The sequence below is a fragment of the Sturnus vulgaris genome, chromosome 1 (assembly GCF_052056855.1).
Source record: "Sturnus vulgaris isolate bStuVul1 chromosome 1, bStuVul1.hap1, whole genome shotgun sequence".
Classification (NCBI taxonomy): Eukaryota; Metazoa; Chordata; class Aves; order Passeriformes; family Sturnidae; genus Sturnus; species Sturnus vulgaris.
Window position 1 is genome coordinate 93,005,177 of NC_142243.1, and position 27,040 is coordinate 93,032,216.

Sequence of the window (27,040 nt, forward strand, 5' to 3'; positions counted from 1 at the left end):
TGAAAATGGACCAAATTCTAATGTCTGAACATACAAGTTCTAATTTTTCTTGGCTTTTTTTCCTAATTGACTTTTTGCACTTGGAAAAGATTCCTTCATTTATTTGCTTCTATTAATAAACTAAGAAATGAAATGCCAACATTTTATTCACAGATTTCTACAGGTATTTTGCAATTTTAATTAGTCTGCTGCAAAGGTTTCTTTTTAACTATATTCAGCGTCACACTTCTCTGACAGAGTCTGAGAACATAAGGAGAACAGAAAATAAAAACTTGCTTGATCCTGAGTTACCCATTAACAACATATTCCCAAGCTGTCTAACTATAGAAGGAGCTGCAAAAAAAGCAAGAGTGGTAACTCTCTATATAATAATAATTCCTGGTTTTGTCTTTAAACTCCAGCCTTGGCAATGACACGACCCTTTGCATCAGATGAAAAGAAAGCTCCACCTCTCTTCCAAGATCCTTCTGTCACCCTGCATAAAACCTGTAGGAGAGACAGGTTTTGAAGCATCTTCCCATTTTTAGGGATAGAGGCTAAGGAGCCACGGATATTTCATTAAAATGTCAAAAGATTTATCAGCAGCACCTGAAATCCCTAAAGAAGATGGCAGACCCAAGTGGGACAATAAGTTCCAGTACATCCTAAGCTGTATTGGATTTGCTGTTGGCCTGGGGAACGTGTGGCGATTTCCATACCTGTGTCAGATACATGGAGGCGGTAAGATTGGAACAGGGCTTTGCCAAAATACTGAACTGCAATTCTCATACAACTGTGCTAACTTCTGATAGGCATGGAAATTGCATAATTTGTATCAGTTATATCCTTTTCTTAAAAACACTAATTGTCATAACTGTTTTGCATCAGTTATTTAGCTCTTTCTTTAGAAGTATATTTAATTATAAAATGATACATTACTTTAGGAAGACCAGAATGGTGCTGACCAGACTGATGATAGAACAAATCCATGTTAAAGTTTTTATACTGCTATTACAGTCCCAAAGGAAGCAGGAAACTGAACCTGTAGCTGGCTACCCTAAGGAGAAATGAGAAGTCCTGGGAAGCTCCTGAGGGAGCTGGCCCCTAGACAAATGGCCACTGAACTTCCCTTTGGGATGGTGAGTGAGTCATTCCCCACCCTCCTCTGGTGCTCTTAGGAGCTACCTCATCATCTGGAATTGCCCCTGCACAAAACTAAATTGTGCTTTAGGTTGTCTGTGAGGCTGTTTAAAATGCTCAGCTGATGGAGCAGCAACAGGAGCCTGCCAGGTGTCGTGGACAGCTGCCTAAGCCTGTCTCTGGGCACCAGCTCCACAAATAATTGCTTTAGAAGCAGACAATTTGGTAAATATAAATGGATCTGAAAAGAGTACTTGGTAACTCACCATTCACAGAAGCTTTTGAAATCTGCCACGGTAAGCTGTCTAAAGAAGAGTGAGCAAATTGTTTCAGCCCAGTATTATTTGTTATCTTTCAATTAATTGGAGAAACCAAAAATTCACACCTGGAGAAACTGTGAAATGACAGAAAATATTAGCACACCCAAGTTTACTTTACTGAAGTATTACTCGATGAACTACACGTATTTCAATCAAACAAGGAACCAAGAATGGATGTAGCCTGTAATGGAAAGTGTTTCAGAGAGAAGTAGCCACTTAGGGACTATAGTAAGTGGCTCGATGAATGAGTTATAGCAGATTTATCAAGAGAAAGAACCTTGGGAGATGTAAGAAGAACACTAGGAAGTAGGTAGAGATATTGCTGCGTATAGTAAGACAGCTCCTGAATCTCTGACTTTTTCTGAAAGTCCACTTTTCAAAGTCAACTTTAAAAATTAGACAAAATGCAGAAAAGCCCCAGCAATTATTCAAAGGTTAGAAAACTTCTGGGACGAGAAACAACTTAATTCAATCTATGTAGGTCGTGAAGTTGAAAATTAAAGAGTATGTTTATCATAGCCTATAAACAAGAAAATGTAAGTTATTTTGGTAGCAAGGAGCTTTTTAAGGCTGAATATGCAACAGCTGAGAGTTACAGTCACACAAATAGAAATAAAAAAAGACAAGAAGCAGCCATTTAGATTCCTCCCAGGACACTTCATGATTTCCATCATTTATTTTAAAAATATGACACCCAGTGAAACTCTCACAGAAAAGTACCAACACTGGGTGGCTAGAAAGCCAGGAGTGCACACTGTTTCTCTATCTTTGTCCATGGGAATTACTGGAAAAAAACCCTGTCGATTCAGTTAATGATACTGGCATTAATGAGACATGATGTACATCTTTAGAGAGACATCCTCACAGCAGATGTGGCATGAAACCTGCAAGGAAAATATTCTTATGAAGCAGGAGCTGTAGGTCAAATCCTCTACAGCATCTCAGGTGGCCTTTCTATCTTGGAAAGCAAGCGGAAAAGAATTTAGGATTAACAAATAACATAATAAAGCAAACATAATGTGATGTTTTTGTAATGTAGTGATGTTCAGTGGAAAGTTTGAAAATCCCAGGCAGGGCCATAGCAAGATGCAGCTCCTCCACACATTTCATTGCACAGAGCAGCTTCTGGAGCCACCAGCTGCAAGAGGCTGCACAAAATTTATGCAAAATCGGGATTAAGATGAAATACTGTTCTGCTGGCCATAAAAAGGCTCTCACGCTTTCCTATGAAGCACCAGTTGTTGCTTCTCCATGGCCAACTGTGGCCAGTGGTGCTTCAACATCTTCAGATCCCAGCCTCACTTCAGAAGAAAACAATGCTCCTCTGCTCCTGAGGTTTGAATTCTCCCCTCCATCCTCCCTTCTGGGATCCCCTGCATCCCTGCCCTACACACCTCAGTGCCCCAAGAGAAGTGACTGCAAGGAGGTCACTTGTCTTATGGACTTAACGGTGCTCAGAAAGTCTGCTTGCTTGTGTATCCAGCTCCAGAACTCCACTATTTCCCACAGGAACTTCTAGGGACAAAAAAGACAGGGGGACAGCAGGTTTAAAGAGAGTAAAAACAGGAAAATGCTGCAGGGGCAAGGGCTGAGTTGCTCCTTTTGCTCCCTGAGTAGTAATGCTGCCAGTGAAAAACCAGCTTAAAATAGCCACCAGACTCAGTAATGGTAAACAGCTCCTTTGCATCACCACCAACAGTGGCACAAGACAGTGGTGAATTAAGGTCAATGTGTGGATGGGTAGCCAGTGTTTGGTCACTGGGGTTCAATACAGGGCTCGAAGAGCTCAGCAGCAGGATGGACTCTGTTACAGAGTGCACTGCAGTTTGTGAATAATTTATCCTAGAAAGCTGGCATTGGAAAAGTTGAGTGAGTTATGAAGATCACTGAGAAGACAGAGCTCTTGCATTTACATCTTTGTGTAAGGTAGCTGCATTTTTCTTCTGTTAATTTAAAGCAGTGGCATGGTTTGGGCTTGCATTTTTGAAAGCAAACAACTCAGGTGCAAAAGCCCAATAGATTTTCAGGGGTACTGGAGCATAAATCCTGTATGTGTGCCTGTGAAGATGTGCACATGGGAGAGACCAGCAGCACTGTGTTCAACTGGGAGCCCTGAGAGGTGCCATGGCTTTCTGCCCACAGCCACAATCACAAGCATGGAGAAACCAGGTATGGATATTGCATGGACATGCTTGAAGGCTGAGTGGCTTCCAGGGTAGTTTTACAGCTGGTTCAGGTGATATCCTCGTTTCTGCATCTTTTCCAAAACAAGAGATGAAAACAAGTGCTTGTACATTTGTCTCGTGTCAGCTGTTCCCATCAGACCTCTGGCCCTGATTCATTGCACATTAGTGTTACTCAGTAACTCGGATCTAATATAATGTCAGTTCTGCTGACATTTATCACCTGCTGCCGTTACTGATTATTTGGATTTATTGCCTGAGTTAAGTTAGTTATTTACTTTTCATGGCTAATGGGTATGAAGGTTGTTTGCCACAGTTGGTGGAGACAAACACAAATGTTCCCAGGCAACTGAGATTTAAAAGAAGTCTCTAAATTGCCCAGTACAGAGTTTGTCACTTGAAACAGAGACACTAACAAGTCACACATCTACATGTGTACACACAGAGTCATCTGAGTATACTTAAAAAAACCAACCCACTTCTAGCTAGAACTGATTGCAGTGGTTTACTTTTGATATAGCTAGTGTATAAATATATATATGTACATGCTTGCTTAACCCATGGGTATTAAAAATCTGTATAGTGCCTGAGCCTATAAAGTCGCTGAAAAATATCTTTAATATAAAATACAGTTTCTTTCTAGGAAAATAAATACACATAAACACTACAGTCATGCTACAAAGGGAGAATGGTTTACTTCTGGGACAACCATTTACAGACTTTCATAACTCATGGCTTACTTGACCTTTTGCTCAAATTTGAACTACAGCGTGCTGTGAAATGCCTGGTTCACTGTGTCCTCAAAAGGAAAACAAAACCTAATTGTATAGCTGGAAGATACTGTAAAAAAAAAAAAAAAAACAACAAAACCAAAACAACAAAAAACCTAAACCAACCCAAACAAACACAGTATGTTGGGAAGATCAGAACTGTTCTCTCGCTGACAGAAAAATTGGGTTACAGCAAGTAACAAACTTCATTTTCTGGTTTGTTGCTGTGTCCTGCTTAAGCCCTTGGTGAAAAGCTGTGACATGTGGAATCAATCCTTTCATAATTTGTTATATTTGATTGCTTTTTACATCTCAGATTGTTGCATGCTTGTATTTGAAAGCTGCCTGCTTGCATCCTTCACATTTCACAGGGGAGTTCACCAAGCTTATTTTATGAATTATTTGCAGGTATTACCCACCTTCATTTAAAATGGCCATTGCTCCTTTGGTTTTCTGGACATGGCCTTAGCTCCCTCACTGTTGCTCAAGGAGATACAGTCATTTACCTGGGAAATTCAACCCTGCCAAGTTCCAGTCAGTAAGATGTGTAATGTGGCCTGCAAGGCAATGTCAGTGCCACCATAAGCGTGCTGCATAAATACAATGCTCAGTAGCTCATACTTTTCATCTGGATTGAGGCATGTGCAGAAGACATAAAAGAGGTCATGAAGTGCTATTTTCTAGAGGGTTGAGTGTGATTTAGTTGCTTTTTTTTCCTATCTGATGTCTCGATGTAATTCCTTGCTGTGTTAGCTATACCACACTACTTAGCTGAACTGCCGTGGAGAGAGTGGACAGGTTTGAAAATCCCCTCTCAATAGCTAATATCTTTTTCTCTGTATTTGAACAACTAGTTCCCACCTATTGCATAAAATTGTATAAATTATCACAGGTATCTTGCCATTAAGTTCTTAGTCTTTTGGAAAAGTGCACCCATCACCATTCCTCCTAGGCACCAACAGATCTGATGAAGTGGATCTCCAAATGTTTGCTGCATTTTATCACATTAAGATGCGCTTTCTGAATTTTTCAGACTCTACAGATACATTTCCTAATTTCAAAATTACTGTTTTGCCACTTTCTAGGTCATTTCAGTCTTTATTATAATTATTTTTTCTACTCCTAAATCTCTATCTGAAGGAAAAGTATTATTCATGTTCCAGCCGTTCAAATGCTGTTGTGTCTTCAAATCATCAAGTCACTTGCTTTTCTTCTGCTAGCTGATCCACAGGCACTGGTAAGATGCAAGACTGAACACATGGATCAGTCCTTCCAAGTTTTTCTCCACCATTTAGGAAGTCTAAGTATCCCAATATCAAGAAAACCTACTGGGTCTTCTTCTCTGCTTCTCACTGAAGCGCATCAATTTCTGCTGGTCTCGGTACACGTAGATTAGGAGGTTGCCTGGCTGATACTTCAAACTGCTTTACATTCCCATTAGTGTGGCCTGTTGGTCTCCCTTTCCAAGTGACAAACCCAATTTGGTTGCTTCACTCTGAATTTCACTGCTTTGCTGGTCGCTGAGAACTGACTTTAGACTGCGCTCTTTCCAGAGCCTGCGGGTCTCCCTGTCCCATGGAGCCCTGGCAGCTCTCCCCAGGCTGCCCAGTGGTTCATGCCCTTCCCACCCAGACTGTCACGTGCAGGTGACAGAACACAGGTTGTGCCCTTCAAGTGTCATTTTGCTGGATATGGTTGGGCAGTTGCTATTCTGACCTGACTTGCCCGTGCATTGCAATCGAGGGGTCAGGTTTTGAAAACCCTCTGTGTATCCTGAGTGCACCTGCTCCTTTCTCTCCTGCTGCTACGGCTGTGGAGCTTTCTCCTCCCCAATGGGTCTTCAGCAATCTTCAGCTGAAGAATGAATGGCTCTTCAGCAAGCCCCAGCACACTGGTGCTCCTCCTCACCTGGGACTCCTGTTCATGACACCAGCTCACCAGTAGTGCAGTAGTTGCAGCTGTTGATAGCCTGATTTGAAAAAGCTTTTGGAGGCCTTCTGTGCCTTCTCATGTGCACAGAGATTGCTCCATAGCTTTGTGATATCCTTGTGCAGGATTCCTTCCAAAACAACCTTTAACTCATGTAAGTTTTGGAGAGTTTTGTGGTTTTTTTGCCTTGACCTTCTTTTAGTACCATGTATCTACTTGCAGGATAGATACTTCATGAATCTTCATGAATCTTCAGTGTCTTTCTGACAGAAGGAATGTTGTAGACTAAAATTTTCCTAAGTCACACCCCAGGAATGCAACTAAATCATGCTTTGGCAATACGTTTGATTTTTATAGGCATTTCTCCAGGATTTTAAAGTACTTTAAAAGGCTTCACCACTGTCATTTCCCTTTTTCACTTTTCTAGAGGAAAGAAAACCTCTAAAACCTTTTTTTTTTTTTTTTTTTTTTTTTTTTTTTGTAGAATGTACAGATAAAAGATAATTTGTTATTTGTGCTTTATGATTTCTTTCTGCTAAAGTTTCCTTTTCCATGCCCCATGGAAGCCAAATCTACAGAGTTTTGCTGTGCCTGTGCTTAACATCCTATGGGTTCTGCTGAGTTTTTGTTGTGCTTGTGTTTGAATGCTCTGGTTTGTGATACCTGCTATATCTTAGGTTCTCTGCTGCTTGGATTTTCTGCTTGCTTTCTCCATGGTTAGATTTCTCATGGCATTTTTTTTTTTAAAGGTACTTATTTTTGGCCTTTTGGCACATCCTCCTCTATCATTAATCAGAGCCCTTGACTATACAGTGCTAGAGGGTTCCTACTCACTATTCTGTATCTGACAGCTTACTGTTAATGTTTCTCCATGTTTCTCTATAGGTGGGGGATTTTATTGTGGAAAAAAGTAAGCTTCAAGTGCTTCAGCAGACTGTCTATTCTTTTCCTCTTTTCTTTTTGCCTAAAAATATTGTAATGCAAAGGAATGAACAACTAAAAACTTATTTTACATTACAAGGCATTTTTTTGAATTAGGTGTGAGAAAGATTAGCTTCATAAACTATTTCTTGTTAACCCATTCTTTTGCCATATTTTCATAGTTGCAGATAGCAGATTATTTTATATCATTCTCATGGAAAACCAGTATTCTTTTTTCCAAGTGTGACATTATGTTTTGCCGTGCTGTAAATATGCCTGGAGATACACACAAGCCAGCACAAAGTAAACACGCTTTTATCAGCAGAATGTCTAAACACGCTCTGCTGCCAGTGGTTCAACAAGCAAACAGAAAAAGGGAGAGAGATAACAGCTTGCACTAATTATTACGCAGTTATTTCCCAGGAGATATGATACGGGAGATAGCCTGGTCTCTTATGGAGTGCTCTGCTAGTGAGGGCTCAGCGTGGATCACAGAGAAACAGCTGCTGCCCAGAGCGTGTGGAGGGCCTGGCAGATGGATGGAGTGCTCCATACTGCAGTGCTCTGGTCACTTGTCTCAATATTTTGCTCTTCCCAGGAGACAGTCCAAGGCATCAGACTGGGCTGGCACCCTCACATGTGTGGTGGTTTGAATGCTCAGATGTACTGCAGCAGGTTTGAAACAGACTACAGGACTGAGCATGGCAAGAGGTTATTGGGTTCTTCTGGAAGGGACCTCAAAATGAGGATTTAACATGCCGGGAAAGAACTGTGAAGTTCCTTTTTCAAATGTGCTTCTCAGTTAGAAGCGTTTTAAGAATAGAGATGTTAAGGTGAGACATTTATTTCCAAGTTTGGCTGTTTACAAACAGTTCTTTGCTGAGAAGAGCTTTGTGATTGTTCCTGTGCATTACTTGATAAAAGGCTAAATCATCCAACAACACACCTTCTCTGGGTGTTGTATGTATTCATTGCAGCACTTAGCAAGAGGTAGCAAAGTTATTGCAAGACAATACTAGCTCAAGAGATTAGATTTTATCTGCCCAGCCTTTCTAAACAGCCAGTGATTGCAGAACCCAGGCGCCATCCCAGGTGGAGACCAGAAATCCTCGTGCATTCCCTCACCTCTCTCATAAAAAAGTTTCTAGAGCTGGAAGAGCAGAGCTGAGCAGATCCACATATGAGGTCTAGAGGCAAAGCAGAAATGGTAGAACGAAGCACAGGTTTATTGACAAACTATGAGGAGCACAGAATCTGTTCACATTTCTAGGAGGATTGGTAGGTGGCTGAGGCAGGATTCCTGTCTTTGTTTCCCTGAAGAAAAGAGGCTTTGTGGTCACAGTGGTTGTTGGTCATGGCAATAAACATAAATCTATTTCAATTTAATGGGACATTTGGGCAGGTGGTACAAACATACTGGTGAAAATTCTGATCTCTCGAAAATCAGCATCGGTGCAAAAGAAAGAAGACCTAAACATGTGTCCCTGTTCTGGGAAGGTGGGGGAGTGAGGCATTGCACACAGATTAGCAGGAATCAGCCAGGCTGATCCCTTGGTAGGACTGGTCCCTTCCCAGAGGCAACCAAGAGGACACCCTGCTTCTGGCCCAAGGGAGATGTTGTGAGGAAAACAGAAAACAGGTAAAGGATACAAACTGGGAGGAAATGAAGTTTCATGGCTCACACATCTCAGAGAACAAGTTCAGCCTTGCTTTCAGTTTTTCATTAGAGGCTTTTGGTCTGAGCAGAGCATCATGCAATAAAATAACCTGGTCTCTTGGGGGTGTACAGCACATAATTCTACTTTTCCAGTGCAGGATGGAGGAGCACAGCCCTGAGAACTTTAAGAAAAGAAACGAGGCAACGCACTGAAGGGAAAACAGATGGTATAGGGGATAGGCAAACCCTTGTGCTTTATGAGAAAGGGGACAAAAGATGCTTAAAAGAAAGGGAAATGAATGAAATATGAGGCTGCTTATAATGGGCTGTAGCAATGCCTGAGGGAAGTGTCCTGCAGCACTAAGTCTCCCTGTCCCTCCATCTTCACTACCAAAATTACCAACAACTGATGTTACTTGGTAGGTACCCCTAGCAATGATCCCTCTCCCAACACATCCTACAAGGACTTTGTTAGGCTCATAAAGCAAATTAATTACAAACCATAATTTCAGTGAGATGCAGATAATCGTGTGGCTTAATCACACTTAAATGTCTTTTCAGGGGCTTTCCTGATCCCATACTTCATTGCTCTTCTCTTCGAAGGAATCCCACTGCTACATCTCGAGCTGGCCCTAGGCCAGTACCTGAGGAAAGGCAGCGTTGGAGCCTGGAACACCATCTCTCCTTACCTTGGAGGAGTTGGTATGTCTCTTCAGTGCCAGCTCAAGAGACTGCAGACAGATCCTACCCAGCACTCACTTCCTACAGACCTGTGCCTCATGCTTTTTAGGATATAAAAAGAAATGAGCATTAGGATTAAAAATAAATACTTTGCAGAGAGGGTGGTGAGATGTAGAGGGGTGGTTTCCCTGGAAACATTCAAGGCCATGTTGAATGGGTTTCTGAGAAACCTGGTCTAGTTGAAATGTCCCTGTCCATGGCAGGGGGGTGGCACTAGATGATCTTGTAATGTTCCTTCCAACCCAAACCATTCTGTGATTCTGTAATTCTGTATTGTTCTCACCAGGTGTTACTCCAGGCACATTTTAGGCTCATTTTGGAGTCTAAAATGCAAACCTAATAACCTTTGCTGTGGGAAGCATAATGAACATGGGCTCTGCTATTCAATGCTGCCCCATTCCACCCATAACCTGGTGCTCAACAAGAGCTGCCTGCCCACAGTCCTCCCTCATAGCCCCTCCAGGACCCAGTCTTCTGTCCATGAGTAGTCAGACTTGAGGAAGGACAGGAAGATATGAAATCAAGGATCCTGGTACCTCCTAATGAGTCCCAAGCACATGGGAAGGCTCCCCTCCACAAGAGGGTGGGGCTACTGAAGGGATTTTATCAACATAGCTCAGCACCAGGGACAGTCCACATGGTAGTGTGCATCTGACTAGTGTGCCAATTCTTTTTTATTTCTTGAATATATGAAAACACACATCTGGTGCTCTGCGTCCATTGCTAGGCTGCAAAAAGTGATGCAGAACAGCCACCATGAGGAGGTTAAGGCATTGACTCCACTGGGTATTGGAGATAATAAACACCCTTGTGCCTGCAGGGCAAGGGGCAGTGCCTGGATGCTTCAGCCAGCCCTGCTGCATCATGACCTGCTTTAAGCAGGTGCCTGAAATGGGCTTGGCACTGACAGCCCTGCCTGTGGGCCTGTGTGGGAGGAGAAGGGGTGGGTAAGAGGTGTCATCTGAGGGCCGGAGGGCAACAAGGAAGAAATACCAAGCAGCAGGTGGTGCTTCCAGCTAAACCCACCTCCTACAATCAGGCATGTTCATACTCACCTTTGCAAAAATGCAAGCAAGCAGAAGCTGTGGTGTTGATATTCTTCCTTCCTCATCACAGGAGTAAAACAGTTACCAGGTTAGGGCACATGTGCTGGGACAAGAGTGGCCTCATGCAGCTACAGCACACTATAAAACTTTGGTCTCTTTTGCTCTCTGCTATCTCTGCTATTACAATTGTCCAGTACTGTAGAAAACAATGGATTACATACTAGAGCAAACATTTCAACTCTAACCTTCTTTGTAAGTAGAGAGTCTCAGCATTCCTAGAGCACAGCTGGTGATCCAGGGGACTGTGCACAAGTGTTTAGCTACTGAGGACACAAATGCCCATCTTTCATGGGAAAAATCTCAGCATGGGGTTGGTGGGATGGAGAAGAAAATCTTGAAAAAATAGGAAATGCAAGCTTCTAAGAGCTAGTGCTGTGACTGACTAATAACTTTTCCCAAAGCTTTTCTAAAGTAAGATCTTGGGCTTTCTGCAGGAGTTGGTTCGTGGATGGTGTCGGTTCTGGTGAGCTTATACTACAACACTGTTTTAACTTGGGTGATGTGGTATTTCATAAACTCCTTCCAAGAACCTCTTCCTTGGAGTGTTTGTCCTCTAAATGAGAACAGAACAGGTAAGTACACCTCCATGAGCACTGCTAGCAAAAGAAGGATCACAAACATCAGACTGGGCTTATTAAGAAACCACACTTTATTTGGCCATGAGTTGTGCACAAGTTCTGGTTGATTTCCTGTTAAAACGGTACAAGAGTCATGCTAGCCTACTCAATTCATCATCCTTACAGGAAAAATAGCCAGAAAGTCCATGAGTCCTTTTGTTTGACTTTAAAATGGGAAACAAAATAAAGAACAAGTCCTGTTATCCATTGCAAAACTTTTACTAAGATTAAAGAGAGACAGTGTACATTAGCAAGATAAGGAAGAATGCTCTCAGGTTTTTTAAACTATTTTTCAGCTTCCCGTTTTTCCTCAGGGCATGAGAGAGAACAAGTTCCAGAGCACAGCAAGAAATATCACCTGAGTAAAAGGCTGAGAAAAAAGACAAAACATAGAGGAATTAAACTTTCTTTTGGAGGCCTTGGGACTGTTCTAGAGTAGGAAGACAAATACATCACAGGTTGTGGTGTACACCATGTTCCCAATTCCCTTTTCTTCAGGCACAGAGCCTGGCAGGGGCATGCCCATTCCCCTTCATGTGAATGCCTGAGGTTCCTCTTCTCAGAAGTCCTGGAAACTCAAACCAAAGAGGCCAGGGTCTTTCCCCACCACAGGGCCATGACATACCTGCAGAGCCTGGACTTAGACATATCCTCAGGTGCCTGAAGTTTGTTATGGCTCCACCAACTTGTAGCTCTACAGCTAAAAAAATGTAATGGTTTTCACTACAATTAGTTTAGATTTTACCTTGCACGGAGTACAACATTGTTTCTAATTAGGAAATTATCCCCTGTATAAAATGCTGGTGATGTTCTGGTGAAGGTCTTATGGAAGTCTCATAGTCTCACCCTGCTGTGAGAGTTTGTCTTGCCGCACATTACAGAGAGTACAGAAAGTCCATCTCTGTATTTGATTTTGAAGCCCATAGCTTATTCTAATGCTTGCCACTTTTTTTTTTCCCCAGGTTTCAATGAAGAATGTTATGAAAGCACCGCAGTAAATTATTTTTGGTACAGGAAAACTTTAAACATAACACCCGATATTGCTGAGAGTGGCAGGTTACAGTGGTGGCTCATTTTGTGCTTAGCAGCTTGCTGGGCAATTGTCTATCTGTGCACCATCCGAGGAATTGAAACCACAGGGAAGGTATGGAAAGGGCAGAGAAGTGATTATCCCACAGTTTGAAATCTTGCCCTCCAGACACTGAGTTTTTACCACTAGGAAAGCCTTCCCCATTTACCACACTGGCACCATTCAGTGTGCTCCTTGTCCAGCAAACTGAGAACAGCAGTACAAGTGGCTTAAAATGATGCTTCTCTCCTTTTCCATTTCTGCCCTACCAGCCTTCCCTCACACTGTTTTAAGAGCCATTTTGTTACAAATATATTCTCCTAAACTACACCCTGCTTATTTGAAAGATGCCCATATTCATCTGTAGCTGTCTAATCTAATATCATTATGATTGTATGTTGCAATAATTTAAATAAGGTTTATTGAACTCACTGCCAGTAACTGTCTATCTTCTGACTTCCTTACTTTAGGCAATTTATGTAACAGCAATATTTCCATATCTGGTCCTGACTATATTCCTTATTCAAGGACTCACTCTACCAGGAGCCACTGAAGGTCTGATTTACCTCTTCACCCCTAATGTAAGTATTAGTAGTATTTTTCCTTTTACTTCCCCTCAGATTTCATACTGAATACCCATTTTCCAACAACTCCTGGTTTAGATGTCTATCAAAGAGCTCAGCTAAGCTCTTTTTCTGAGATGAAGCGACTTAAGTATTTTAATACATTTTCACAAGAAAAGAAGCAGCAGAAAATTTAACAGTTCAGTAGTAAGCGTATTAGAAAATACTGGAAAATTAAGTTTAAGAACGTTATGGGTGCCTCATATGTATGAAACTGTTGTACTTCACAAGTACATGAGAAAGATGGAATTTCCTTGCCACTGCTACAGAATTTACACAGATTTAATCTTTTAAGAATTCACAAAGAGAATGACTGAGGAATTACACTGTAGTGATTTTTTTGGAAGGGTGAAAGTAATTTTCTCCTGCCCCTGTTTCTTCATAGCTCTTCAGAACTCCTGGAGAACAGCCCCTCTCCCGTTTTTCTAAACTTCTCATATGGACAGGAGTTCCAGATCCCTCCACACACTGGCCATTTCAGAAGTACCTTTTCTACATTGTCCTTGGCAGCATTCCCAAATGCAAAGTCAAAGTGTCCCACTAAGAGGTTGCTATCCACTGTAGGCTCCTCACAATTCTGCCTTCATGGCTAAAAAGCTCCATGAAGTGGTGGGTATAGAGGAGGAAAAGCAGCACTTACTGACACATTCTTGAGCATCCGCTGCCTCTGCAGCCACAGCAGTGCTTCAAACACAGGAGCACTGGGTTTTTCCTTTCCTTTCCTTTCCTTTCCTTTCCTTTCCTTTCCTTTCCTTTCCTTTCCTTTCCTTTCCTTTCCTTTCCTTTCCTTTCCTTTCCTTTCCTTTCCTTTCCTTTCCTTTCCTTTCCTTTCCTTTCCTTTCCTTTCCTTTCCTTTCCTTTCCTTTCCTTTCCTTTCCTTTCCTTTCCTTTCCTTTCCTTTCCTTTCCTTTCCTTTCCTTTCCTTTCCTTTCCTTTCCTTTCCTTTCCTTTCCTTTCCTTTCCTTTCCTACAACAAGAACACAGACATTAAGGAAAACATAAGCTAAGAAGCTCAGAGATACTTTACATGCCAGGTTGGAAAGGGACAAGAGCAAGAGAAAGCTCGGATGAGACACCCTTCCTTTTATCCCTCCTTCTACAAGCCCAGTGGCACAGACACCCATCTAAATGCTGTCAGAGCTCCAGGACAAGCTTGGTTTTTACACAAGATCAGGACATAGGGCTCAGACAGGACTATAAAAGCTTGGTGCAATGCCTTAGGGAAGAAAGCAGCTTCAACAACACAAACAAAACACGCCTTGGCCTGTCATCGTTTGGTCTCTGCTGGGCTGTCAGGTTTTTTTGGAAGAGCTCAGGCATTTTGGGGTTTTAGTTTGCAAAGATCCTGAACTAAATGCAGAACACTAGATTTGTGTGTACTCACAAAGCTTGGAGGCATTGCAGTGCTGAGGAGGAGCAGATCATTGTAAAGAGCTGGATGAATTTCTACACTGGCAACAGAAGTCAGAATGAAAATCCACCTGCAGTCCATCTGCAGCTGATGGTTAGCTGGTCTGAGGAAGCAGATCCTGAGGACATCCTTGAAAAGTCACCTGAAGATGATTTTAGTGATGTTCTTATCTACAGATGTGGAAAAGCTGATGCAACAGCCTGGTAAGTGATACCTGCATAGACTGTTAGTGTAAGACAGATGGCTTTGTTAAACTAACCTACCAATTGCTACACAGGGTTGTGGCACTTCAAGGACTTCAAAAGGACAGTAAGCACACACCCTCAACATTGCCCTTCTCTCTTTGTCCCCTTATCCCACAGTACCAGTACTGCCTTTGCTGTCGGACTATTCCCACCCCCGCTGTGGACAAACACCGGTTTTTCTTTTACACTTCTCCACAGGGGATGTCCCAAAGTGAATTGCACAGGAGGGCTGTTAGGTTCTTTAGCAGAGATTTACTGGGCCCACTCAGGCCACATCAGCTAAAAAAACTGTAAAGTATATTTCTTAAATGTGTGCTGTTTTCTTCTTCTTCTCCTGTCTTTTTGCGGAAGAAATTTTATCAAAATAAAGTAAGAATTAAATCACCTACTGTCTATTTCAGCTTGATTTTAAAATAAATAAAATCAACCTTCTTGACATTCTTCCCTGACTGGAGGCAATAGTTTGCAACTTCTTTCCAACTTTACAGTGCAGCAGAAATTGTAGTTTCTGTGTAAAAGCTGCTACATCCATTATCTCAGTGTTGTTTCTGAAGTCTGTGAAAGTAATACCTAGCACAAAAAGTCCCATCTTACCTAGTTTCAACATCATCACCCAACTGAATTTAATTGTTTTTCTAAACCACAATTTTTAAAGTTTATTCACTTTCCAGGTTTGTATTTTAGTTCTTGTTAGTAAGTATCACAAATAATAAAAGCATGCATATGGATTTTAATTATGTGAGGCTGTGTTTTTATTTCCATACAAAAATACATAATCAGTTTTTGTCATCTGACACACTTTCCACCATATATTTCAGAAAAAATAATGACTACTTCTTCTCATTGACTTTCAGACATAGAGAAGTCCGATGATTCACTCACCTTCTTGAAATTCTTGATTACTTGGAAAATGAAGCAGCCAAGAAAACAAAAAAGAATCCTGAACTGACACCTGAGTGGAAAGCAAAGTTGTACAATGGTGAAGCCACACACGAGCTGGAACAGACTTTTGGAAAGGTTTTTGGAAAAATAAATAACCAGAGGCAGCAGAAACGAGATTCCATCATACATCACCAACAGTCTGCATGGTTCAGCTTCAGGGGACACCTGTGTCACCTAAGGAATACAAAAGTCTCCTTCTCCATTCCCTTTCACATTTCAAAGTGCTTCAGAGATTGTAAATATTTGGAGGTTCTCTGGCAATGAACAATTCCAAGAACTTGGTTGGGCAAGTGTTGCCTGTGCCCAGAATGCAGCAGCTATTTAACAAGCAGCGACTATGGCCAAAAAAAAAAAAAAAAAAAAGGCAGCACAGGCCCCAAATCCTCTAGTCACAAAACCATTAGCTGCTTTTACACCAAAATTACACATCACAGAAATCCCAGAAATTTTAAATTCTGTTTCTGTCTGTGCTTCACATATTCAAGAATCCAAACATCTTACTGCTCACGAGAGAGCAATTATATTACCTTTCCTTCTTACTGTCCTGTTCATTCATTAACACTGATTGTATATATTCATCCACGTTTCTGGCATCAGCACATTCTTTCTTCTGAAGATATGCTTATAAAATCTGTATGCCATATAAATATAAAATAACACTTTCAATAATTTGCTGAAGACCAGATAGTGACATTGCCATGGCATGATTGCCTGCCCATTATCTTTTCAAGTTTGGGGGTTGATTAGTATCTTTTGGAGTCAATAAACGCACTGCACCTAACACCAGTCTAAAGTATCTCCAGACTCATTTGCCAAAGTTCCCAGTAAGAAAGCCAGACTTTTAGGAGTTGCATTTGTCAGCACCAGCTGGCTTGGCAGCCCTTAATCAAAGTGTGAAGGCCACAGAGCCACGTGAGTGCCAAGTTTCTGCACCTTCACAAAGTCCTGCCAGTGAGCACTCTGGCCTTTGAGGGCTTGTCTATGATCCTTCAAAATAAACCTCCAGAAGGGTTTGTCTTTGCTGAAGCATTTCAGCCAGCAGTGGTTCCACGAATCTGCTTGCTATGTTGTGTTGTACAAAAGGTGACACCAGTTCAGCTGTGGTGAAAGCAGTGGCCTCCCTGTGGAGAGAGCACCTGCAGCAATGGCATTGCCTGAATCCATCCACACTGAGCTGGACCCGTTATTCTTGCTCTTCAAGCTCAGGCCAGCATCAGAGAAAACCCAAAATGCTGTGAAGGGTCTTTTGGTGTACTTACCTCTCACTCCTACACGTGTTCCCAGTCATGGACTTGGATCACTTGTAGCACAGGCACACACAAAACACACAAGTCATCCTCTGCATAACTGGGATGCAGATTTGGCTCAGACTGTTGTGAAACAAAGTGAAATAGTCTACAGCCCCAGCATCACTTTTGAACTATCTGGCTTTTAAAACATTCTTAGCAAAAGATTCTTCTATTCCCCCTCCTTGGTAATGGATGAGAGAGCAATTCACACGGTAGGGTATAACACATCACTTTGCAGTTTCTGCAGGAAAGTATTATTCATTGATCACATTTACATTTTGCACATTACTCATATTTTATCTCTTCCTTTTATATTGATTTCAATGTCAAGATTCCTTAGTGCACCTATTTAAAACTGCTTAATGTTCTCTGTAACCCACCAATCATTGCTTTTTAATTTACCTTCCTATATCATACTGTCCTTACAACAAAATTCAAATTTCATTGTCAGTTTCTCCTTTTTTCTTGTATTTCCTATGCTGACCTTCTATCTTTTATTGCCGTTTTATCAGCATTTTGAATTGCAGACGCTGTTTTTAATAACTGTTCTCTTCTTGTCTGCTTGTGCTTTTAGTTGCTTCTAATAAATTATTTTTAAAGCAAATTTGGAAAGCTATGGAATCACTTTCTGTCTTAAAACAATGAAGACTCAGTATTTGTTTATATAGTTTTAGGAAGACAATGTTCTTTAACTGCAGCTTAAGTATGTGAATTTTAAAAAAAAGAAAGTGAGGAAATATGTATTTTCCCTATTGTGTTCATAGTGTCTATCATTTAGAACCACATTTTTATCATCAGATAGACAAACTGTACAATAAAGAAGATCCTATAACTGTTGCACACATTTAAGTAGCCTCAATTATAAAAGTGAAAACACCTGTTTTACTGACCTGCTTAGTACATATTCCCATTTTCATAGTATTTAGATGGCAACACAGCTCAAACTTTCAGAAGTGAAATAACAGATGAGCTATGAGAACTGCAAGAGAAAACAAAATTTTAATTTAAGCCTAATACATGCATTTCTTCCAATTATTTCAGCTGAACACTTTGAAAAATCCCCGTGTATGGCTTGATGCAGCTACACAGATTTTCTTCTCTCTCTCTTTGGCTTTTGGAGGGCTTATTGCATTTGCGAGCTATAATCCAACAAAGTGAGTAGAACTACAACCTTTATTAGCTGGCTGAATTCATGCTGCACTTTGTGCAATCTCTTTAAATTTTCAAAACGCTTTCCTTAATTTTTCTAAAAGACCTTTAGAAAAGTATCTGTCTTTCTAAAAGGCCCAGTAGATTTTTTAACAGAAGAGGGAAAGGGAGAGAGGGAGAAAAGAATATTTTTTAAAAATTGTTTGCAGAAATATAATTTCTTGAATTGAATTTTTTATCACAGATAAAAAAAAAATCTGCCTTTTTAAAGCACTTCATTTGTTTGAATGCTATCTCTAGAAATGACTGCGAAAAGGATGCTGTGACAGTAGCAATTGTGAACAGCATGACATCCCTCTACGCTTCCATCCCAGTCTTTTCTGTTTTGGGGTTTAAAGCAACCACAGCCTACTGGGACTGCTTGGACAGGTGAGAAAGATGTGTTCTCAAAGTTATACTGTTACACTGGTTTCAGTGCCTAAACAGACAATGTGATATTGTGTTATTTAAAATACATTTATCTAGAGAATTAATTTCATTAGAAAGGAAAGGCATCTGTATGGGGAAGTTTAATGTAAAAATATAAAGTACTATGAGACTGAGTAAAGGATGATCATTTGTAAGAAGCAAGACAAATTATAAAACAACCTATTTCAAGTAGTGCATCAAAGTTTGCGCCCTACTCTCAGGTTAGTATTAGAAGCAGTAAAAATCCCTACCTTTTTCTATTTCTCCAGAAATTTATTTCACTAACTTATTAAACATAAGTAGTGGAAATGGTCTGGAGACTTGATAAAATAAAAATGTTTTAGAGGGTGCATCTGCGTAAACTACTCAGAGTTTTTGTCTGAGACAACATTAAATATCTCAATATTGTCTACTATTTTATAGATAAGCTGTCAATTAATATTTTCCTTTATACTGTAAATAGCAGCACAGAAAGTAAACACAATTTTGGAGTAGCATCTGAATACACAGCATAGCATTTCCAGCCACATCATCTGTAAACTTTTAAATTAAAGTGTAAATATGTTGGCTTCTCTGGCAGGAACATCATCAATATCATCAATGAATTTGATCTTCCAGAAGAAAGCATCATGCGACAGAACTACACATCCTGGATTAGTTTTTTGAATTCATCATATCCAGAAAAAATTGCTGGACTCAAACTGAAAAGCTGTGATCTTCAAGAATTTCTTGATCAGGTACCATAACTGCTTCCAACAGGTAATCCTTAAACAAAGTTATGTAGAAGGATCAGTATCTTCTTTTTCTTTCAAGTACATGTACTCTGTTCTGCAATGTGGGCAGAAACTGCTGGTTACAGATTAAGTTTACAACATCAAAATTTCAACATGAAAGATTACAGAAAAAGGATGCTGAATGGGAATTTCCTAAATCTGTATTTAGGGAAGTATCAAAAAATCCATTACAATGTACACTGTTCACCACCAAAATACATCATGGTCCTCTTCCTCTCCTTTTTTTCCAACCCTCCTAAAACATTTCCCCTACCACTAAACACAGACATTTCTTCTCTGTTTTCTTGTCCTACCTCATTCCACTTGCTCTAAGGGTCCTGTTTGGCACAGTCAGTGTGTGCCAATGCACGACAGGCCTAACATACCATAATAATGGTAAAGCAGGCTATTTTACTCACATGATGGAGAAGTCCAAGGACGGCATTCCAGCCACGGTACAAGTCAGTTTCTTTTGTCTCACTTCTTCTGATGGCACCCATTTCTGATTTGCAGTTTGAAATACTTTACTTCCAAATCATAGCAACATTAGATTTTTCCATGCTTAGATTTGAATATCCTTGTCCTTGAGAGATAAATTAAAAGAAATTTGGTTGAAATTGGCTTTTTCCCTATTAGTTTTTTCTGCCCTGGCCATTATAGGGGATTTTGTGACCAATGATTCACCAATTCTCTAGGTGTTAAGAGTGGTAATCTTTCTTTGCAGAAGTATGTTCATTTAAGATGGTATTAGCAAAACAATTGCTATTACAATTACAATTCTCTAATTGGCTTTACCCTGAACCCATCTCTCTGCAGACTAAAATTCTGCTCCATGACTGTCTAGATGTCGTTAGTAGAACATTTAAAATTAAACTCTGCACTGCCCATTTTCTCAACTGCTGGCAGCCACAGAGGGCACAGACTGATCAGCAACCTTGACTCCAGAGAAGGACAGCAGTGTGTTATAATTACTTTATGCATGAGAAATGACATTGTAGGGTGGATTTTTGTCTGTTTTTGAATTCTGCAGAGTGTCTCAGGAACTGGCTTGGCTTTCATCGTTTTCACTCAAGCTATCATCCTCATGCCGGGCTCCCAAGCCTGGGCCATCCTGTTTTTCATAATGCTGTTCAGCTTGGGACTTTCTTCGATGTTTGGAAACATTGAGGGTGTCTTCACTCCTCTTCTAGAGCTTCATATTATACCTAAATCAGCACCGAAGGAGCTATTATCTGGTAAGGTATTTGCTTTGTTCAAAGAAGGTGGCTTCCTTAGAGATGCACAAAATATCAACTGCTTAATTAATGTCACAGAAGAATTAATAATTTGTGGTATTAATTTAGCTGAATCCCACAGTGTAAGTAAGGGCAGTGGGTTATGTTTGCAGAAGATAAGCAGAGAGATGAGGTAGCAGTTATGGCAGAAGATGTCAGGTGACAATATTATATTGTCTTCGCCAGTTTTTTCTTAGCTTGCAAGTCAAGCTGTTCCACTTAGAGAAAGCTTGTAAAATTGTTGTTCCTAGAGTCAAGTTCACTCTGAGCTGCTGCAGTAGTCAGGAGGAGCCTTGTCTTCCCTTAAGCCTTTGGCACAGATACAAATCACTTTAAAGCACTCAGTGACATCAGCTGGTCTGCCATAATCACCTGCACTACTTACCACTGTAAGAGAGGTCATTCACTCCTATTTCACCCAGGTTTATGCTGCTATAGATTGTTTCACATTTACTGTGAACGTGTCAGAGTAGAAAATTGCCACTTGAAAAATGAGGAATGAAGGTGTGTGATCCTGTTTTGGCACCAAAACTGGAATCTTTTTAACCAGAGATGGTAACTGAATGAGACCTGCTCCTTAAGAACCAGACTTGATGAGAGTCTGAGATCCTACTGTGAAACTGGTCAGAAAAATCTATGGCAGTTGCAAAAAATGGACTAATATTTTTGCAATGTGCCCTTTTAAATTCTTATAGGAAATATTGCTGTCATGCCTTTTGTAGAGTATTCCTGTGGCATCTAAACTGTATCTAATCTAATTTTACAATTTTTCATGTAGAAACAAATTTATTCCCAACTTGATGAGTTAACAATATTATTTTAAAATTGATTTTCTAATTGCGAACTTTTTTTAAAAAATAAAGTCTGAAGGCAGCATTTTACTGAGGTGAACCAAAGGCCATCTCAGAGTTAGAAGCAATTAGCAACACGTTAGCAAGACACACAATCTGATTAGTAGCCCAGACTGATTGTCTGTGTCCAGCAATACCTTTATTCCCTCCTTTCTTTCCCACTTTCTCTCTCAATTATCCCAAATCTAATCTTGGCTAAAGGGGAATTGTACAGAAGTGTGCTGAAGTGCACAGGCCAGTTCCAAGGCCTGAATGGAAACTAGAAAACAAACTAAGCTAAATAAAATATCTAAGCCAGGCATTTTGTGCACATGTAGCAACGTGTGCTGCTATCCAGAAAGCCTGAGGGCTCTCCTAGATTTTAGACAATGAGCATCTTTACTGAGGTAAGAGTCCTTTGGGCCATTTTCTCTTTCTGTACTCAGCACTGAAGAATGGGTATCAAACACCAAGAACCACTCATTTTCCAATCTCATCAATATTTATAACCTCTGCTTTCTTAGTTGCACGGAAGTATGCTGAAACCCAAATGATACATGCTGGAACACAAGGGACACACACATTTGTAGCTCTGTGCTCTCTGAGGAAATAGGGGCAGAAATCCAGGGAGTCCTTACACTTCCAAGATGCCACCTGCCTGCAGTTTAAGCTTATTGCTGCATGGAAATGAGGCACTTGAAACTCACTACAGCAGTCAAAAATTAACACTGAGTCACAGCACAGCCCAGGCTGTCTGATGGAAGGAAGTTCCAACGACTGGAGGATGCTCTGAGTCACATGAATGCAATCCTCCTGTAACAGTGGTGCTCTTGGCCAACACATGGGAAAACTGAGTCTGGAAAGTGGGATTAGCTCCCCTAAGGAAAAAACAGCTTGCATCTCCATAGAGGGAGAATAAAAATTCTTAGAACAAGAACAAAAATAAACCTACCAAGTTTAGTACTCCAGTAACAAAGATATCTTTTTTTCTTCAGGTATAATATGTCTAATTAGCTTCCTCATTGCTCTGTGTTTTACACTGGGTTCAGGGAGTTACTGGATTGACATTTTTGACAGATATGCAGGCTCAGTGCCTCTTCTAGTCATCGCTTTCTTTGAAGTGATTGGAGTTGTGTACATCTATAAAATTAAAAGGTATGTTGGAAAGCGTTGGTTTATTTTTTGTTGTTTTAGGTATTATTTGGTGGTTGTTTTTTTAAAAAAGTTAAGCAGTTAATAGTTGTTACAAAGTTGTTTATTGTAAAAGCACATTAGTTTTGAAAGGCAGAGTTACAAGCATTAAAGTCCTTGTTAAGTTTTGGTATAGAATTTTAAATAGAAGTAGAAGCTGCTCTCAAGGATTTTAGTAGGGCTGACATTGCTGCAACTCCTATTTTTTTGGGCAATGATGACGGTGGCGAGAGAGTAGGAACAAAAGCAAAAGGCAAAGCAAAGTGAAAAAGTGAAGCTTTTTTTAATACATGGATTTTTCTATAGGAACTTCTTAACAAGATAAAGACACAAATTTGAACTACTATTTTCTAACTTACAAGAATTTTAGTTTAGTACGCCAGGTTACATACAAACACGGTTCATTTTGTTTTATATGAAAAATGTAAGCAACATTTTTACTATAGTTTTATTATATTTAAAATTATGTTCTTGGAGCTTCTATGGCAACATTAGTATTTAGGACTATGCCTTTTAACCTTTACTAGAACTTGCACTTTTACTTTAGTATTTGAGACCTTTTATTTACTAAAAGCACTTAAAACTTACTTATTTACTTGCTTACTTATTTTAAAGCTTAAATTTACATCTTTACTTTATGTGTGAGTGCCTTAACATACTTTAATTTATTCAAAGGTTTTAATTAAATTTCTGCACTTTGACTTCTCTCTGAAGAATGCAGAGAGACTCTTGACTTAGATTGCAACAGGAAAGAGATGGATTATTTTTCTTGTAAGACATAAATGTAGCTCAGGTTGCAGTAACATTGGCCCTGACCTGATTTGATTTGGTGCTGGTTAACTGAGACTTCTTCCTAGCATGCTGTGTTTGTTCCCTTGGCAATTTCATCTTTTTATTTTAAATATCTGAATAGTTTGCAGAACTGCTGCAATATTATCATCATTTTATTTACGCTTAGAAACCTTACACTAGGTACTCAGGTAATTAAACTGACAATGTAAATTGGTCATTCAGCCCTGGTATGGATCAATAAAGATCTACTTGAATGATATTATTATTTACTCAAGCAAGTAGTGCGTTATTAAAGAATGGTGTGGAATAGAAAAGATTTACAGTGCTGTACTCTGTCTTTCCAACTTATAGGAAACTATAAAAAAGGAAAACTATTACCACTCTAGATCTGACATCATCATAAACTTGCCTTCTTTTACAAGGTTCAGTAAAGATGTGGAATGGATGACCGGACGAAAACTCAATCTCTACTGGCAGATCACATGGAGGTTTATGAGCCCTCTGCTCCTGCTAATTGTCTTCGTGGCCTTTGTTACTCTCCAGATGCAGAAGCCACCAAGCTACACAGCCTGGAACCCTAAATACGTATGTTCTCAAATATTTTCAGAACTTCTAATGAAAGGAACAATTATCTTCCTCCCTTACCAGGTCCTTTAAGATCATTCTTATCTACTGCTTATCCATGTAATATAGCCTGAAGTGATACAGTGCTCAAAATGAGAAGTCTCCAGTGTGCAGAGAGGTTACACATACTAGCAAGTGTCTCTTCTTGAGTGTCCTGCTTATTTCATGCTCCATATTTCTTATGGATGTAGGTAATGCTCAGAAGTTGAAGTGAAACATGTCACAGACATTCCAGAGGTAGAACAAATGCCTGAGCAGAGTTTAGAGCTGCATAACAGACATCAGGGATGAAGGCATTTCTCAGCAAGAACTACCAGTATTACTGGGGCCCTGGTCAATGTATGAATGTGTACTTTTGACAGACAGACAGGAAGGCAATGGTCTGAGAATAGCGGTGGCTAATTCAGGAACAGACATGTCCATGCTGAAAACATCTGATCTAGATGTACCTGTCACACATCAATTGCAGTTTCTTTAAGCTGTCTCAAATACACCTGTGTAGGGGCTTGAAGATCAATTCTGGTCTTAAACTATGAGAATTACACACCAGCAGTGTCTCCCTCAAATGCCATCAAGTATCTATCATTCCAAATAAAACTCATAGTCATAGACTTGCAGAAATTGCTTAATCATCATTCCCTCAAAATCTCTAATACACATCTTCCCTATTTGACAAAGAACATGCTCAGTAATTGCTGAAACCAGGTAAGCTTTGAATACAAGAATGAACATAGTATAAACCAAGAGAGGGTGAAGGTCTGATAACACTTTGGGCAATCCCTATATAACTAGGAATGTGTCACAATTCCAGCTATACATCTTTGAAACTGTAAAACATTTACAGCTGTCTCTAGACCCACAAGAAGGGTTTGCAGAGGACACAGCCACTGAATACTACTGCAGACAGAGTAAAACTTTCACTATCCTTACTGAAACAGCGTAATAAAAATAGAAATCATAGTAAAATCTAAGTGTAGCTACAAATTATTTCATTTGCTTGCTTTTTTATCTCCACAGGAAGGCTTCCCCATGAAAGAAGAGAAGGTTTATCCACCTTGGGTACAGGCCATTTGTGTGCTGTTGGCTGCCCTTCCTTGCGTGTGCCTACCTCTGGTTGCGCTCTTCCACCTGGTCAAAAAAAAGCGCAGGAGCAAGGACCCAAGCTTTGTACCCCCAGAAGTCTTCTCCTGTCAGGGGGCTAACATCAACTTTTCTCATCCAAAAGAATAAATATCCATTGTACCTATCTGTCAGCAAAAATAAGACAGCCTTTGTTAGACATTATTAGCTGTCATTTGGTATCATCCAACCAACCTGGTATACACAGTTCATATGCTCACAGCAATCACTACACTCTGTAAAGAATGCCTTTGTGTTTCCTTTAATTTCAACCAATTTCACAGCTTCATGTATCTCTGCAGCCAGAATTTAAACTTGGAGAGCCTGTTAAGTATTGCTGCTGGCTTCTGTCTTTCTTCACTTTTAAAAAACCCATCTGTTCCTAAGGATCAACAACATAAACTGGAACACAAGCATCTTCAGTTTCATTCACTGCCCTGCCCCCCTGCTCCAAGAGATGCAAAATGGGAACTCTTTAAGAATAAGGACTGCTCTTTTCCACTACACTCTAATTTTTGTAAATCCCTATACCCACGTAAAACAGCAGTCATTTTGTGATTTTTTCATATTCTCAAGCATTGCAAGAAGCAAATATAAAGCATCAGCAGATAAAACAATGTGTTAAGTAAATTTGAGTAATGAATTGTGCACAAATCTCTTATCTTAGCACAGTCCAGAATTTATTGTAGTGGAAAATACTGTAAAAAAATTCCCCATTTTTTCCCCTTTATTTCTAAAGCTGAACACAATAGCTGAATAGCATAACAAAAATGCAGATGTATAGCAGCCTTTCAGTGAGCTGCAACCTTACAGGACATGAAATTAATCTTTATTGAAAAACAGGATTTCCTGTACTTGGCTGCAGATCCTGGCCACTCTCTAGTGCTGGGAGATGAGGCTTCCTCTTGTCAAGATACTTGAGGAACCAGCAGCCTCTGAAAAAATGTGGGGAAAGTATGTGAGGAGTAAGTATGACAGTGCCTTCAGGCTGAGTCAAGGAAGAGAAAGGAAAGGGTTATAAATCTGTAAATACATAAATAAGAATTTTTAACTAACTAAAGCATACATTTGACATTCACGTTTCTAACTACAGTTAATTAAATATTCATTATAATCCTATAGGCAACTATATTGACCAGGTTTAAGTAGCCAGAGTTCTGTTTTTAAATAAAAACACATCCGGCTAATACAGACAGAAGCTAAGAAAATAATTAAACTAGATCTAGAAGACTTCCAAGTCTATAAAATCCATCTTGAGTTACTGTCACGGTATCCAGACGTGACTTTTGAGCTGTCCCTTCCATTCACCAGAGGTGAGACTTTATGGATCACCAGACACACAGTTCAGCCCAGGACAGGACTCTGAGGGAGGACAATTTTTAGCTCCAGTAACTACAAATGATGGCTGGGAAACACAAGCTGAAGTTATTATTTAGCTCAAGTAGGCATGCAAAAAAATGTCTTTGGCAACACTTGCATGAACACTGTTTTTCTGTTGTCAATGCATTTCTGATGTAACTTCTACGAAGATTCCTGTACCAAAACTCTAGCCTTATTCCAATAAAGTTCCCCTTCTTTTTCATGAAGAATAAGATGATATCCTATAGGTACATTTTTCTCCTGAATAACTCAATTGTGTTACTTGAGGGAGCATGTGTATGCAAATACCTTCTGCTCACTCTTTTCCCAATCTTTTATCTCCATATTCCATCAAATCTTCTTTGTTCTAATATGCTGTGGTGAACTTGTAACATTCTGACTTTCCTAGAATTGTCTAGGCTGCGAGAACCACATGGGTTCTCTGGGGGTAAATCAGTAAAAGACATAAATGCAGCCATGGTGATGTTCAGCCTTAACCAGAATCCACAGCCCTAAAAC

General features: G+C 40.0%; 1 protein-coding gene and 1 long non-coding RNA gene across 4 annotated transcripts; one reads left to right on the forward strand and one right to left on the reverse strand.

Annotated features, from left to right (window-relative positions):
• Positions 1-563: 563 nt before the first annotated feature.
• On the forward strand, positions 564-25,273 carry LOC106855665 (sodium-dependent neutral amino acid transporter B(0)AT3-like). The gene is made up of 12 exons (XM_014880516.2): positions 564-720; positions 9,461-9,601; positions 11,181-11,318; positions 12,326-12,507; positions 12,903-13,013; positions 17,984-18,096; positions 18,392-18,520; positions 19,140-19,296; positions 20,363-20,567; positions 22,432-22,591; positions 23,842-24,004; positions 25,061-25,273. The coding sequence occupies exons 1-12, from the start codon at positions 564-566 to the stop codon at positions 25,271-25,273; spliced, it is 1,869 nt and encodes a 622-aa protein (XP_014736002.2).
• Positions 11,373-19,909, reverse strand: LOC148225355 (uncharacterized). 3 transcript variants are annotated; one of them, XR_015806204.1, is made up of 4 exons: positions 19,752-19,909; positions 17,833-17,921; positions 14,440-17,023; positions 11,373-13,777 (listed from the first exon to the last, which is right to left on the reverse strand). It is a non-coding gene; the product is annotated as an uncharacterized LOC148225355 (long non-coding RNA). The 3 variants fall into 3 exon arrangements; XR_015806201.1 differs by having other exon boundaries at positions 14,440-17,921; XR_015806200.1 differs by lacking the exon at positions 19,752-19,909 and having other exon boundaries at positions 14,440-19,413.
• Positions 25,274-27,040: the final 1,767 nt, after the last annotated feature.

Bases quoted from the DNA above. Each gene is read 5' to 3' on its own strand.
- LOC106855665 (XM_014880516.2), top strand. From the start codon at position 564: ATGTCAAAAGATTTATCAGCAGCACCTGAAATCCCTAAAGAAGATGGC. The intron at 9,602-11,180 runs GTATGTCTCTTC...GGCTTTCTGCAG, and splicing joins TCCTTACCTTGGAGGAGTTG to GAGTTGGTTCGTGGATGGTG. The intron at 22,592-23,841 runs GTATGTTGGAAA...TTCTTTTACAAG, and splicing joins TACATCTATAAAATTAAAAG to GTTCAGTAAAGATGTGGAAT.